Source organism: Hypanus sabinus, chromosome 2 (assembly GCF_030144855.1).
Source record: "Hypanus sabinus isolate sHypSab1 chromosome 2, sHypSab1.hap1, whole genome shotgun sequence".
Classification (NCBI taxonomy): domain Eukaryota; kingdom Metazoa; phylum Chordata; class Chondrichthyes; order Myliobatiformes; family Dasyatidae; genus Hypanus; species Hypanus sabinus.
This window is the reverse complement of record NC_082707.1, coordinates 14,000,784-14,013,379: the sequence shown is the minus strand read 5'-3', so window position 1 is coordinate 14,013,379 and position 12,596 is coordinate 14,000,784. Positions and strand designations below refer to the sequence as shown.

General features: G+C 42.0%; 1 protein-coding gene across 1 annotated transcript; it reads right to left on the bottom strand.

The window, feature by feature from the left end:
* Positions 1 to 252: 252 nt before the first annotated feature.
* gpr160 (G protein-coupled receptor 160) lies at positions 253 to 6,748 on the bottom strand (the record flags this gene model as incomplete). The annotated part of the gene is made up of 1 exon (XM_059992177.1): positions 253 to 6,748. A coding segment is annotated over one exon (1,029 nt), but the record flags the coding sequence as incomplete, so codon positions are not given.
* Between the last annotated feature and the right edge of the window lie 5,848 nt (positions 6,749 to 12,596).

The following is a 12,596-nucleotide window of genomic DNA, read 5'->3' as shown; positions in this document are numbered from 1 at the left end:
ATTTTCCCATCTCCCATGTGTGCCAAAGTTTTTTGTTTGGTTTATTAAAGTTTTAAAAAATATGCCATGATCTTTAATCAATAAGCGAATCAGTGTAGGTACTGGAAGTCTGAAATAAAAGTGGGAAGTTCCAGATACACTCAGTCTGTCAAGAGAGGAACAGAATTAATGTTTCAGATAAATGGCATGAAAGATCTTTTCTATCTTCTCTAATTCACATCTTCAACAATGCACATAAAGATACCGGTCATTTGAAGTCTTCATAAAAATTCATACATAGGAAGAGGCAATTGGACCCATCATATGTTTACTAGCACCAGGTTGATCCTAGTTTCTTCTTGTGACTGAATGAAGTCACTGGGAGACACCGAAGCTGGTGATACAGCAGTCTTTATTCAGCAAGCAAACTGGCATCATACTGGAGACATTCTTGGAAGAACAGGCCTCCTAAACCCAAAGTACATCACATCTTTATACACTTAAGATCAACAGTAACTCAATACAGTCTCATTGATTACAGTGACATTGTTTACTTAAATTCTTCAGGTTGACAGTGCTTCATTTAAGTTACATATAATTATCAAACAATTAACTCTTCATACTAATGCTCCAGACACCCAAGGTTGAATGTTAAATAGCATTGTCTCAATAGCTGCATTCATGAATATGTAGACATCTCAAGTGAATGGGTATTTTCTGATTTGCAATCAATCCCAATCTACAGCTTCAGGAAGACTGACATTCAGAGATGCATTCTAAATTCAATCTCAATCTCCATTCAGATCTGAAGACTGGTTGCTGTTGAAATTAATATTTGCTATACACCATAACTCCAGGATATGCCCTAACAGGCCAAACATTCAGTTCACATTTCAGCAGTCCTTCTGATGCTGGTACACTAACGTAGCAACAGATATTCAATTCTCCAATAATAGTGAAGTGTCACACAGCACAGAAACATGCTCAACTCGTTCATACCAGCTGTGCTTGCCTAATGAGCTAGTCCCATCTGCTTAAATTTAGCCCACAGCCCTCTAACTTTGACCTAACCATGTACTTACCCAGGTGGCTTTTAAATGTTAATGTGACCACCTCAACCACTGATTCAAAGTACATTTATAATCAAAGTGTGTATTCAGTGTACAACCCTGAGACTCGTCTTCCCCACAGACAGCCATGGAATCTGTTCAAGGAAAAACAATCAACCTCCACCACAACCCCCCCCCCCAGCACAAATAACAAATCACCCAAATAGCAACAAAAAAGAATGAGTGAAAACACAGAATACATAACAAATACAAGAGTCCATATTCAGTTTAGCCCAGTGTTCAATATCTGCAGGCTGTCCTCATTTGAAGTTGCCTGAAAACCACAAAGGAAAACGAGTTCCAGAAAACACATCATAATGTGAATGACAGTCCAATCCACAAGCTGTATTGATTAAACCTTGCTCTGGCAACATCCTCCGATAGCACTGAGGGAGGGAGAGAGGCTACTTGAACACAGGAACCTTCCTTCAGGAGCAGCGAGCGAGAGGGAGAGAGTAACTATCACACACAGACATCTCTGGCAGCAATGAGTGAGAGGCTGGTGGATAGCACTGAACATATACTCACCTTCCACACTTGCCTTGATTTTTTCGATCTTCGCCTACACTTTAATCAGCGAGAAATGGAGTCACTAATGGGCTTGTGCCCCATCTCCAAGCTTCTTGGCTTCCAGGAGGCCGCTCACCTCCCAGAATCCTCTTTGAGACAGCAAAGTGCCAGATTGTTCAATTGGCTTGAAAATACACATCAAATTGTAGATCACAGGCTTCAACAGTATCAGAACCATACTTGAAAGAAAAAGATGTAAAAGAAGTGAAGAAGAGGTTTTGTGAACCATCTGGAGGATGTCGCCCATGGTAGCATTGTTGGCTGGTACCATCTTCAAGCAACTCATTCCAAATGCACATCATCCTTTGTGTGAAGGATCTGATCCTGATGGTCCTTTGAATCTCTTGCCTCTGATCATAAACCTGTGCCCTTGTGTTTTAACACTCCCTCTCTGGGAAAAAGACTGTGTGCTTTTATCCTGTTCATGCTCTATCCAGTCAACCTCAATCTATGATCCAGGGAGTGAAGCCCTATTCTACACAACCTCTCCTTGTAACTCAGGTCCCCATGTCCAGGCACATCCTGGTAAATCTTTTCTGTATTTAGAGTTTAATAACACTTTTCTATAGCAGCAGAGCCAAATTAACACAATATTCCAAGTATGGCTTTACCGATGTCTGTATCTATCTGCAACATGCATAATGGGTGTCATGGTAACGTAGCAATTAGGGCAATGCTGTTGTTCAGACAAAACATCAGAATGGGGAAGAAATCTTCCTGCCATATTAACAGTGATAGAGTTCCTCTTGTCCTTACCACTCCCATGAGTCTCTGCATCATTCTCCACAATGTTTGCCATCTCCAAAGGGATCCTACCAGCAAACGTATCTTTGCTTCCTCCCCTCCTCCACTTTCCACAAGGGTCACTACACCCATGGCTTCCCTGTCCACGCATCCCTCCTGACACATATCCCTGCAAGAGGCCGAATTGCCACATGGCACACGCTGCCTCCTTCCTCTATCTATGCCAGTAGATTTGCTGTCACAGCATGGGATTTTATCTTATTAAATAGCCTCACATGTGACACCTTATCAAATGCCTTCTGAAAAATTAAGTAAATGACATCTACTGCCTCTCCTTTGTCTGCCCTGCTTGTTAGTTCCTCAAAGAATTCTAACAAATATTGTCGGGCAAGTTTTCCCTTGACAGAAACCATACAGACTTTGACTTATTTTCAACTTGTTTTAAAATGCATTTGTGGAATTATGGCGAGATGTTCAGGTGAATGTTACATTTTAGATTGGGTTATATAGTTGTTTGCTTGTGTGTTTGTGGGTCACCCTGACTGTAACCAGGGTGTATAATAATCATCTTTCCTGTTTGTATGTGACTGAGTTGGTTCTGCTGAGTGATGGGACTCTGTCTGTTAATGCGCTTGTCACAATAAAAACAGCAGTTGAGATAAACATGCTCTTCTCGTCTGTGATCATGGACTGAGTGCTCACCACAATATACAAGGCTTGAAAAGATTTAACAGAGTAGATATTGGTCCAACTACATTGATGCATGCTCAAGAATGCTCACCAACACTTCTGGTTCCTCAGGAAGCTAAGGAAATTTGGGAAGTTGCTGTCAACTTTTACCAATTTTTAATGATGTACTATAGAGACCATTTTAGCTGGATGCATAATGGCTTGAAATGGCAACAGCTCTGTACATGACAACAAGAAAATGCAGAGTATTGTGGACACAGCTAAGCACATCATTGAAATCAGCCTTCCCCCTACCGATACTGGCATAGGATATCGAGCAATGATGCAACACTGAAGCTTTAGAAAGCATTGGTTAAACCACTCTTGGAACATTGTGAGCAGTTCTGGGCCTCTTATTGAAGAAAAATAATGTACTGATATTGGAGACTGTCTAATGGAGGTCTTGAGAATGATTCCAGGACTGAAATGGTTAATATATGAGGAGCATTTGATGGCTCTGGGCCTGTACTTGTTGGAATTTAAAAAGAATGGAGGGAGAAAATCTTTGAAACCTATGGAATATTGAAAGGCTTGGATAGAATGGATGTGGAGAGGATGTTTCATATAGTGGGGCAGTCTAGGAACAGAAGGCACAGCCTCAGAATAGGACATCCATTTAGAACAGAGATGATGAGGAATTTCAATATTTACGTGTAGTGAATTCATTGCAATAAACAGCTGTGGAGGCCGAGTCATTAGGTATATTTGAAGTGGAGTTTGATACGTTTTTGATTAATCAGCATCAAGGGTTATGGAGAGAAGACAGAAGAATCAGGTTGTGAGGGATAATAAATTACCCATGATGGAATGGCAGAACAGACTCAGTGGGTTGAATGGCCAATTCTACTCCTATTTCTTGTGGTCTTATGGATTTATAGACACTCTATACTTCTCACTATCTCAGTAAAACAGCCAGCATAATCAAGGACCCCATCCACATGGACATTTTCTCTTTTCACCTCTCCCATCAGGTGGAAGATACAGAATGTATACAGATACAGAGCACCACCTGGCTCAATGACAACTTCTACCCCACTGTTATTAAACTCTTAAACAATGCTCTTGTCCGATTAATGGACTCATAGCTTCGGAATTTACCTTATGATTTTGCACTTTATCATTTATGTGAACTGTACTCTCTTGGTAGCTTTTACACTTTATTCTGCATTGTCATTGTTTTACCTTATTCCAGCTCAACACACTGTGTAATGATCTGATCTGTATGAACAGTGTGCAAGACAAGCTTTTCACTATCTCAGTACATGTGACAATAATGTACTTCTCTCATAGAAGTCTCTTTGACACAGAGCTACAGGATAAGGGGCCAGTCATTAAAATTTTGAGTCAGAGTCAGAATCAGACCCTTTGGCCCATCTAGTCCATGGTAAACTATTGTGCTGCCTACTTCCATCAACCTTCACTTCCTGAGCAGTGCATACCCCTCCCATCCACGTACCTATCCAAATTTCTCTTGAATGTTGAAATCATCTGCCATTTTTGCTGGCGACTCGTTCCGCACTCTCTTTACCCTCTGAGTGAAGAGGTTCCCACTCATGTTCCCCTTCAACATTTCACCTTTCACCCTTAACCCATGATCTCTAGTTCTAACTTAACCCAAAACATGTAGAAATTTCTTCAAAGATTCAAATTATTTTGTTATCACAGTGTATGCAGTACACAACCCTGAAACCAGTCTTCCCCACAGACAGTCACGAGTCAAAGAACCATGGAACAAACCCAATAAAAAATATCAAACATCAAACCTCCTCTCCCCCACGTGCAAAAAAATTGTGCAAACTGCAAAAAGTGACAATTATAGAACACAAAACACAAAAATCAAAAGGTATATTTCAGTTCAGTTCAGAGGGTGTTGAATTTTTAGGGTTCCCTACTCCTGATTGTGTTGGAAGACAGTTCATTAAAGTGGAGATGACACTGGAATTTGGACTCCACCGATTTCTCAGATTTGATGCAGCCTTTGCTCTTTTGGGTCCCAACCCCACTGTTCCATTTATTGCCCACCCAGGTCCTGGTTTTAATTCTTCCACATTTCCTCCTGTTTTGACAAACTGCCAACCAGCTGCAGTCTTTTATTTCAAAGTATTATTGCAAATTGTGGTCACATGTCCCCAGAAAATAATCCCAGTAACTGAGCATAAATCATTATTTTTTTATTTTTTTAAAAAAGTTTTAAAGTCCCACAGTCCAAAGATATACCAGTTGGTAGGTTAATTGGTCATTGTAAATTGTCTCATGATTAGGCTAGGATAAATCAGGCAATTGCTGGGCTGTGAGGCTTGAAGGGCCAGAAGGGCCTCTTCGGCTTCCTCAATAAATAAATCAATTTAATTAAAATGCCACCTAAATGATATCTTGGAAATTACAGATAAACAATGGCAAACTGATTAGCATCCTTAGGGAAAAAATTGGTAGCTGCACAATAAGAGATTTAATAAAATTCAATTTAATGATTCAACTCATACATAATTTTTAGATAATTCAGACTGATGATTGTCAAATGTTCTTCTGCAGTTGTGAGGCTGGAAAATGAGGAACAATCAATAACTGATCACTGCAATGACATTTGTTCAGGCCGTTAGAATCTTGTTGTCATGGACCCAGTTCTCATTGCACACAAAGGGAACTTCCTGAAGCTTACAGCGATCCCAGTGGCAGAAGCCATCAGGGATCAAAGAAACAACATCAGGGGGGATGTCCTTGTGTTTCAGCCAGTAGACAGTGCCAATGAGGAAGCTGTTTATGAAGCAAAGCCAGGGAACATTCAAGTCCATATAGGCTGGAAGTGGCGCCCAAATCAAAACAATAGCCAACTGGAGCAGAATAAATGGCATCCAGGTCAGGGAAAAGCACAGGATGATGTTGGCCAGAACCTGTTTCTTGCTTGACTGAGGCTGTAGCTGGGCAGATGGATGGGAGCTCCACAACACTATTTCTTTTAAATAAGAGCCCACGTGCAAGGATCTGACAAGGGATGTCAGGTCAGACCAGCAATAAATTGAGACCAGGACAAAGATTATAAGGATCAAGACAGACAGAAGTAGGCCCTGGTTACTGAAAGGAATATCACATTGGTACAATAGGGTGTCTAATGTCATTTTCCATGCCACATGGACCTTGTAGTCAATACAAGCACAGACTATGGCTCCAATCCATAATAAGAACACAGTGAAGAGGTACGTGAAAGTCCAGGATTCATTTAAGGATTTGGAGAGATTGCGCAAGTTCACAAAATAGTCAAGACCGGCTAGGAGACAGATTGGAATGTGCAAGACACGGTAGATATCTGAGAAGAACTGCAGGTGCAGGCAGATCTGATTTTGAACTCCGATTATGATGTAGTTATTCAGGAATGAAGTCATCACCATGCTTGTGAACAAAGCCAAGTCCATCAGGGATAAGGAGATACAGAAATAGCCAATTAGACTCCGGAGCACCTTTCGATTTACACTTAAAATGAGCCAGTTGAGGACAACCTTCACAAATAAAATGACCAGCAGGATCATCCTAGCATCAAAGGTTTGCAATAAATACATTCTGCAGCCAACTTTTATACAGTTGTTGCCATAAACATCTATTTTTGCGATCTCTCTCCAGGATCAATTCAAAAGGGATCTACTCCCCACTGTAGTCAGAACTTCTGGAAGTTAAAAGAAAAACAAAGTTAGTCCTTCAGATATTAAAGTTCCATGATCAAGAAAATTTCTCACCAAAAACCACAAGATATAGGAGCAGAATCAAACCATTTAGCCCATCATCTGGCCCGCCATTTCATCACAGATGATCCATTTCCCTCTTAAACCCATTGTCACGCCTTCTCCCCATAATCTTTCATGCCTGACTAATCACGAACTGATCAATCTCTGCCTTAAATGTACCCAGTGACCTCGACTCCACAGCCACCTGTGTCAATGAATTCCACAGACTTACCATCCTCAGATGAAAGAAAATCCTCATCTGTTCTAAATGGACATCCTTCTATTTTGAGGTGCACTCACTAATCGTAGACCCGCCCCCCTGCCACCAAAGTAAACATTCTCTTTACATCCACTCTATCTCAGCCTTTCAACATCCAACTGTTTTCTATTAGATCTTTCCTCATTTTTCTAAATTCCAGCAACTACAGTCCCTGAGCTTTTAAATCGCTGCTCAAATGATAACCCTTTCATACCCTGAATCATCCTTGTGAACCTCCTCTGAAACTTCTCCAAAGTCGGCACATCCTTTCAAGAATAAGGGGCCCAAAACTGCTCAAATACTCCAAGTGAGACCTTGTGCCTTCAGTATTACATTCTTGCTTTTATATTCTCGTCCTCTTGAAATGAATGCTAACATTGCATTCGTCTTCCTCCCCACCAATTCAACCTGCAAATGAACCTTTAGGGAATCCTGTACGAGGACTTCCATATCCCTTTGCACCTCTTTTTTAATTATACATGTTATGTCCAATCCCTTTCCTCCCACTCTTTGCCTCCTGCCAAACAGTCAATGCTCTATCCATGCTAATGTCTTTCCTTTAATTCCCTGGGCTCTTATCTTGTTTAGCAGCCTCATGTGTGGCACCTTGTCAAGGACTTCTGAAAATCCAAGTGCACAATATCCACCAATTCTCCTTCGTCTATCCTATCTGTGGTTCCTCAAGGTTGTCACAGCTGGGGGTGGTAATGGGGACAAGCTCCCACTACCTATTAAATGCTCCCAATGGTAGGCACCTCAAATAGCCTCTGACAACCAAGTCCAGCTCCTGGGCTTCATGTGTGGCTTGGCTACTAAGCCTGGTGGAACCACTTCTACTGACAGGAGAAAGGGCAAATGCAGGTTCTGGTGCCTTAAAACCCACTCACTTTGGGCAGATGGGGTCCATTAGCTGTAGTTGGTAGCTCATCTAGGAGAAGGAAGACTCCGATCTCAAACCTCCGCTGCCCTGCGGCTATACCTACTCATGGGAAAGATTCAGGAGTAAATCTGAGTATTTAGTAAATGCACCTTTGGCAGCAATTACAGCTCTGAGTCTGTGTGGATAGGTCTCTATCAGCTTTGTTCATCTGAACACTAATTTTTCCCCATTCTTCTTTACGATACTGATAAAGCTGTCAGATTGTGTGGGGATTGTGGGTTAACAGCTCTTTTCAAGTCCAGCCACAAATTCTTCAATGGATTGAGGTCTGGACTCTGAGTTAGTCCCTCCAGGACATCTTCTTTGTTGTTTTAAACCATTCCTGTATAGCTTTGGCTTTATGCTTGGGGTTATTTTCTTGCTGAAAAATAATCTCTCCCAAGTCACAGTTCTCTTGCAGGCTGCATCAGGCTTTTCTCCAGGATTTCCCTGTATTTTGCTGCATTACCTTCACAAGCCTTCCAGGGCCGGCTGCAGTGAAGCATCCCCACAGCACGATGCAGCCACCACCATACTTCACGGTACGGATGGTGTGTTTTTAATGTTGTGTGGTGTTTGACGTGCCGAAAATGTCAATTTTATTTTCATCAGACCATAGAACCTTCTTCCAGCTGACTTCTACAAGTATGTGAAGAGCAAGAAGATAAGGCACAAGAGAATAGGACCAATCAAGTGTGACAGTGGAAAAGTTTGTATGGAACTGGAGGAGATAGCAGAAATAGTTAATGAACATTTTGCTTCAATATTCACTACTGAAAAGGATCTTGGCAATTGTGGGGGTGACATACAGTGGACTGAAAAGCTTGAGCATATAGACATTAAGAAGATATGCTGGAGCATTTGGAAAGCATCAAGTTGGATAATTCTCTGGGAACGGATGAGATCTACCCCAGGCTACTGTACAAGGGAGGATATTGCTGAGCCTCTGGCAATTACGTTTGCATTATCAATGGGGATGGGAGACATTCCGGAGGATTGGAAGGTTGCAGATGTTGTTTCTTTATTCAAGAAAGGAAGTAGAGATAGCCCAGGAAATGATAGACCAGTGAGTCTTACTTCAGTGGTTGGTAAGTTGATGGAAAAGGTCCTGAGAGGCAGGATTTATGAACATTTGGAGAGACATAATATGATTAGGAATAGTCAGTATTTGTCAGCTTTGTCAAAGGCAGATCGTGCCTTCCAAATCTGATTGAATTTTGAGGATGTGACTAAACGCATTGATGAAGGAAGAGCAGTAGATGTAGTGCATATGGATTTCAGCAAGGCATTTGATAAGGTACCCCCATGCAAGGCTTATTGAGAAAGTAAGGATGCATGTGATCCAAGGGGACCTTGCTTTGTGGATCTAGAATTGGCTTGTACACAGAAGGCAAAGAGTGGCTGTAGACAGGTCATATTCTGCATTTCTGCATTTCAATTTTGGTTAGCTCCTCTCTCATACCTCTGCAATTCCCTTTACTCCACAGTAATACTGATACATCTGACTTTAGCTTCTCCTGCTCTGATTACAGGGTGAATTCTATCATATTATGATCATTCTTACCTTAGGGTTCCATTACCTTAAGCTCCCTAATCATATCCAGTTTATTACACAACACCTAATCCGGAATTGTGGATCCCTTAGTGGGCTCAACCACAAGCTGCTCAAAAAAGCCATCTTGGAGGCATTCCACAAATTCTCTCTTGGGGTCTAGCATCAACTAAATTTTCCAAATCCATCTCCACATTGAAATCCCCAATGACTAATGTAACATTGCCTTTTTGACATGCTTTTATTATCTCCTGTTGTAATTTGTAGGCCACATTGTGGCAACTGTTCAGAAGCCTGTAAATAATTCCCATCACAGCCTTCTTACCCTTGCAATAGTTTAACTTTAATTTTACATCTTCCAATCCTATGTCACCTCTTCCTAAATATGTATACTTATTTATAATTAAGGTATGTATATTTTAACATATAGTACCTTGAGATTAATTTTCTTGCTGGCATTTAAGGAAAAAAGTGCAATAGAATGTTACTGAAATATTATAGTTGTAAACTAAGATTGTTCGGCCCATTGAATCTATGCCAACCAAAGCCAGCAGAGGGACCTTCATGTCCTCATCCAAGTCCTGTTTAATTGTGGTAACAGCTTCTCTCTCCCACACTTTTTCTGGAACTGAGTTCTAGAGCTGCACAACTGAGTATAAACTCAAGAGATTCTGCAGATGCTGGAAGTCCGCAGCAACACACACAAATTCTGGAGGAAGTCAGCAGGCCAGTCAGTGTCTATGGAGGTCAATGTTTCCTGATTCCTGATGAAGGGTCATCATTATTATGTGCCGTATTGCATGTCGGCGATCACTGTCTCATAACAATGCTTGTTCTTGGGAAATATTTCTACAGAAGTGATTTTGCCATTGCCTTCTTCCTGAGATATGCACTAGCTGCTCATACAACCATCCACTACCTACTCCCATGGCTTCACATGACCCTGATCAGGGGTGGGGAGGGGTGCTAAGCAAGTGCTACACCTTGCCCAAGGGTGACCTGCAGGTGAACGGAGAGAAGGAGCCTCACACCTCCTGAGGTAATGATGTATCTCCATCCCACCACTCAAGGGAAGGAAATGAGTCAGCCAGAAATGTTGAGTGTTTATTCCCCTCTATTGAGGCTGCCTGACCTGCTGAGTTCCTGCAGCATTTTGTTTTACTCTCAACTCACCCAGCTAATACTTTTCCCTATTTACTTAAAGAGGTTACTTGTATTGGTTGAGGGTGAGGAGGAAAGATTTAAGAGAAGCCTGAGGGGTAATTTCTTCACACAAGGGGTGGGACCTCCATGGAATGAGCTTCCAGAGGAAGTGGTAGAGGGAGGTATGATAGTGTCATTTAAGAAGCACTTGGTACATAAAATTCTGCACCTGAATAAGGTCACTCCTCATTCACTTAGTAAATGGATAGTTTGAGACAGCAAATAGGACTATTTTAGATGGGCATCTTGGATGAGCTGGGCTGAATCTATGACTTGAAATCTATGGGCAATTATTGATTTCTCATCTCAGGGAAATGGCTTTCTTACTTATCTATTAATTTTATTTTATTCACTTTTTTCGGAGATACAGTGCAGAACAGACCCTTTCAGAACCATGAGGCAGTCTGCACACCCACCTCTCTTACTTAACCCTAGCCTAATCTCTGGATAATTTGCAATGACCAATTAGCCTACTAACCGGTACGTCTTTTGGACTGTGCGAGGAAACCAGAGCACCCAGAGCAAACCCACATGCTCATGGTAAAGGCATACAAACTTTTTACAGGCAGGTTAGGAATAGAACCCCAGGCTGTTGTAGTGTCGTGCTAACTGTTACGCTACCATCAACAGTAGGACATCCACTACCGGGCTACCACATCAAGTTCAATCCTGATCTCCAATGCTGCCCATGTGGAGTTTGCATGTTCTTTCCTGTGACTGCATGGGTTTCCTCTCACATCCCAAAGACATGCAGACTGGGAGGTCAGTTGGCAGCTGCAGACTGCCTCTTGCTGGTTGGTGAGTGGTGGGATCCAGTGAAAATTAATGGGAATGTGGAATTAATTTTTAAGAATGGGATTAATGCAAGAAGGTGGTTGATGAACAATGGCCAAAGGGCCAGTCTCTGTGCTGTATCCCTCTATATTTCTGAGTTGGAACTTCAAAACTGGTCCACCCTCAATGTGATCATGAACACGACAATGTTCCAGATAAAAGGTAACAATAAACTGCTGTCCTGGGACATGTCTGTGGGTGGCAGTGTTTCTACATCTGTGTTGTGGAGGCTCTAGAACCTTAACATAGGGTTCTTGTCGTAAACAGCTTGCACAATGTATTAACTCATGATTTCCCCAAGCAGCTGAGAGCCAAAAATGCACATCTGTAGGGGACAATCTGTGCACCACAAGATTTCACAGAATACAAGAACAAGAGATTCTGCGGATGCTGGAAGCCTTGAGTAACACACAAAATCAATTTCTCTCATTTCCAGTCATTTCTTCCGCTTCTTCTCTCCTTTCCTTTTTCCTGTTCTGGCTCCCCTTCTCCCTGCTCCTACTCTCTTACCCCTTCCCCTTTCTCTTCTCACCTGCTCATCACCTCCCTCTGGTGCCTTTCCTCCTTCCCTTTGTTCTATGTCGTCTCACCAGATTCCTCCTTCTTCAGCTCCATTATCTGTTCTACCTATCACCTCACAACTTCTTGCTTCATTTCCCTTCCCCTATCTACCCACCTTCTCCCTCACCAGATTCACCTATCATCTGCCAGCTTGTACTCCTTCCCCTATCCCCACCTCATGTTCTGTCTCGTGCACCCTTCCAGTCCAGCCCAAGTGAAGCGTCTTGGCCCAAAACGTTTACCATTCATTCCTCTCCATAGATGCTGCCTGACTTGCTGAGTTCCTTGAACATTTTGAGTGTGTTGCTGAAGATTCCAAAAGGGACAGTTCATTGAAAGCAGCACAACAGGTAGACAGGCTGGTGAAGAAGACAATTAGCACACTGCTCCCTCAGAATCTGAATTCGAATTCATCAGTTTG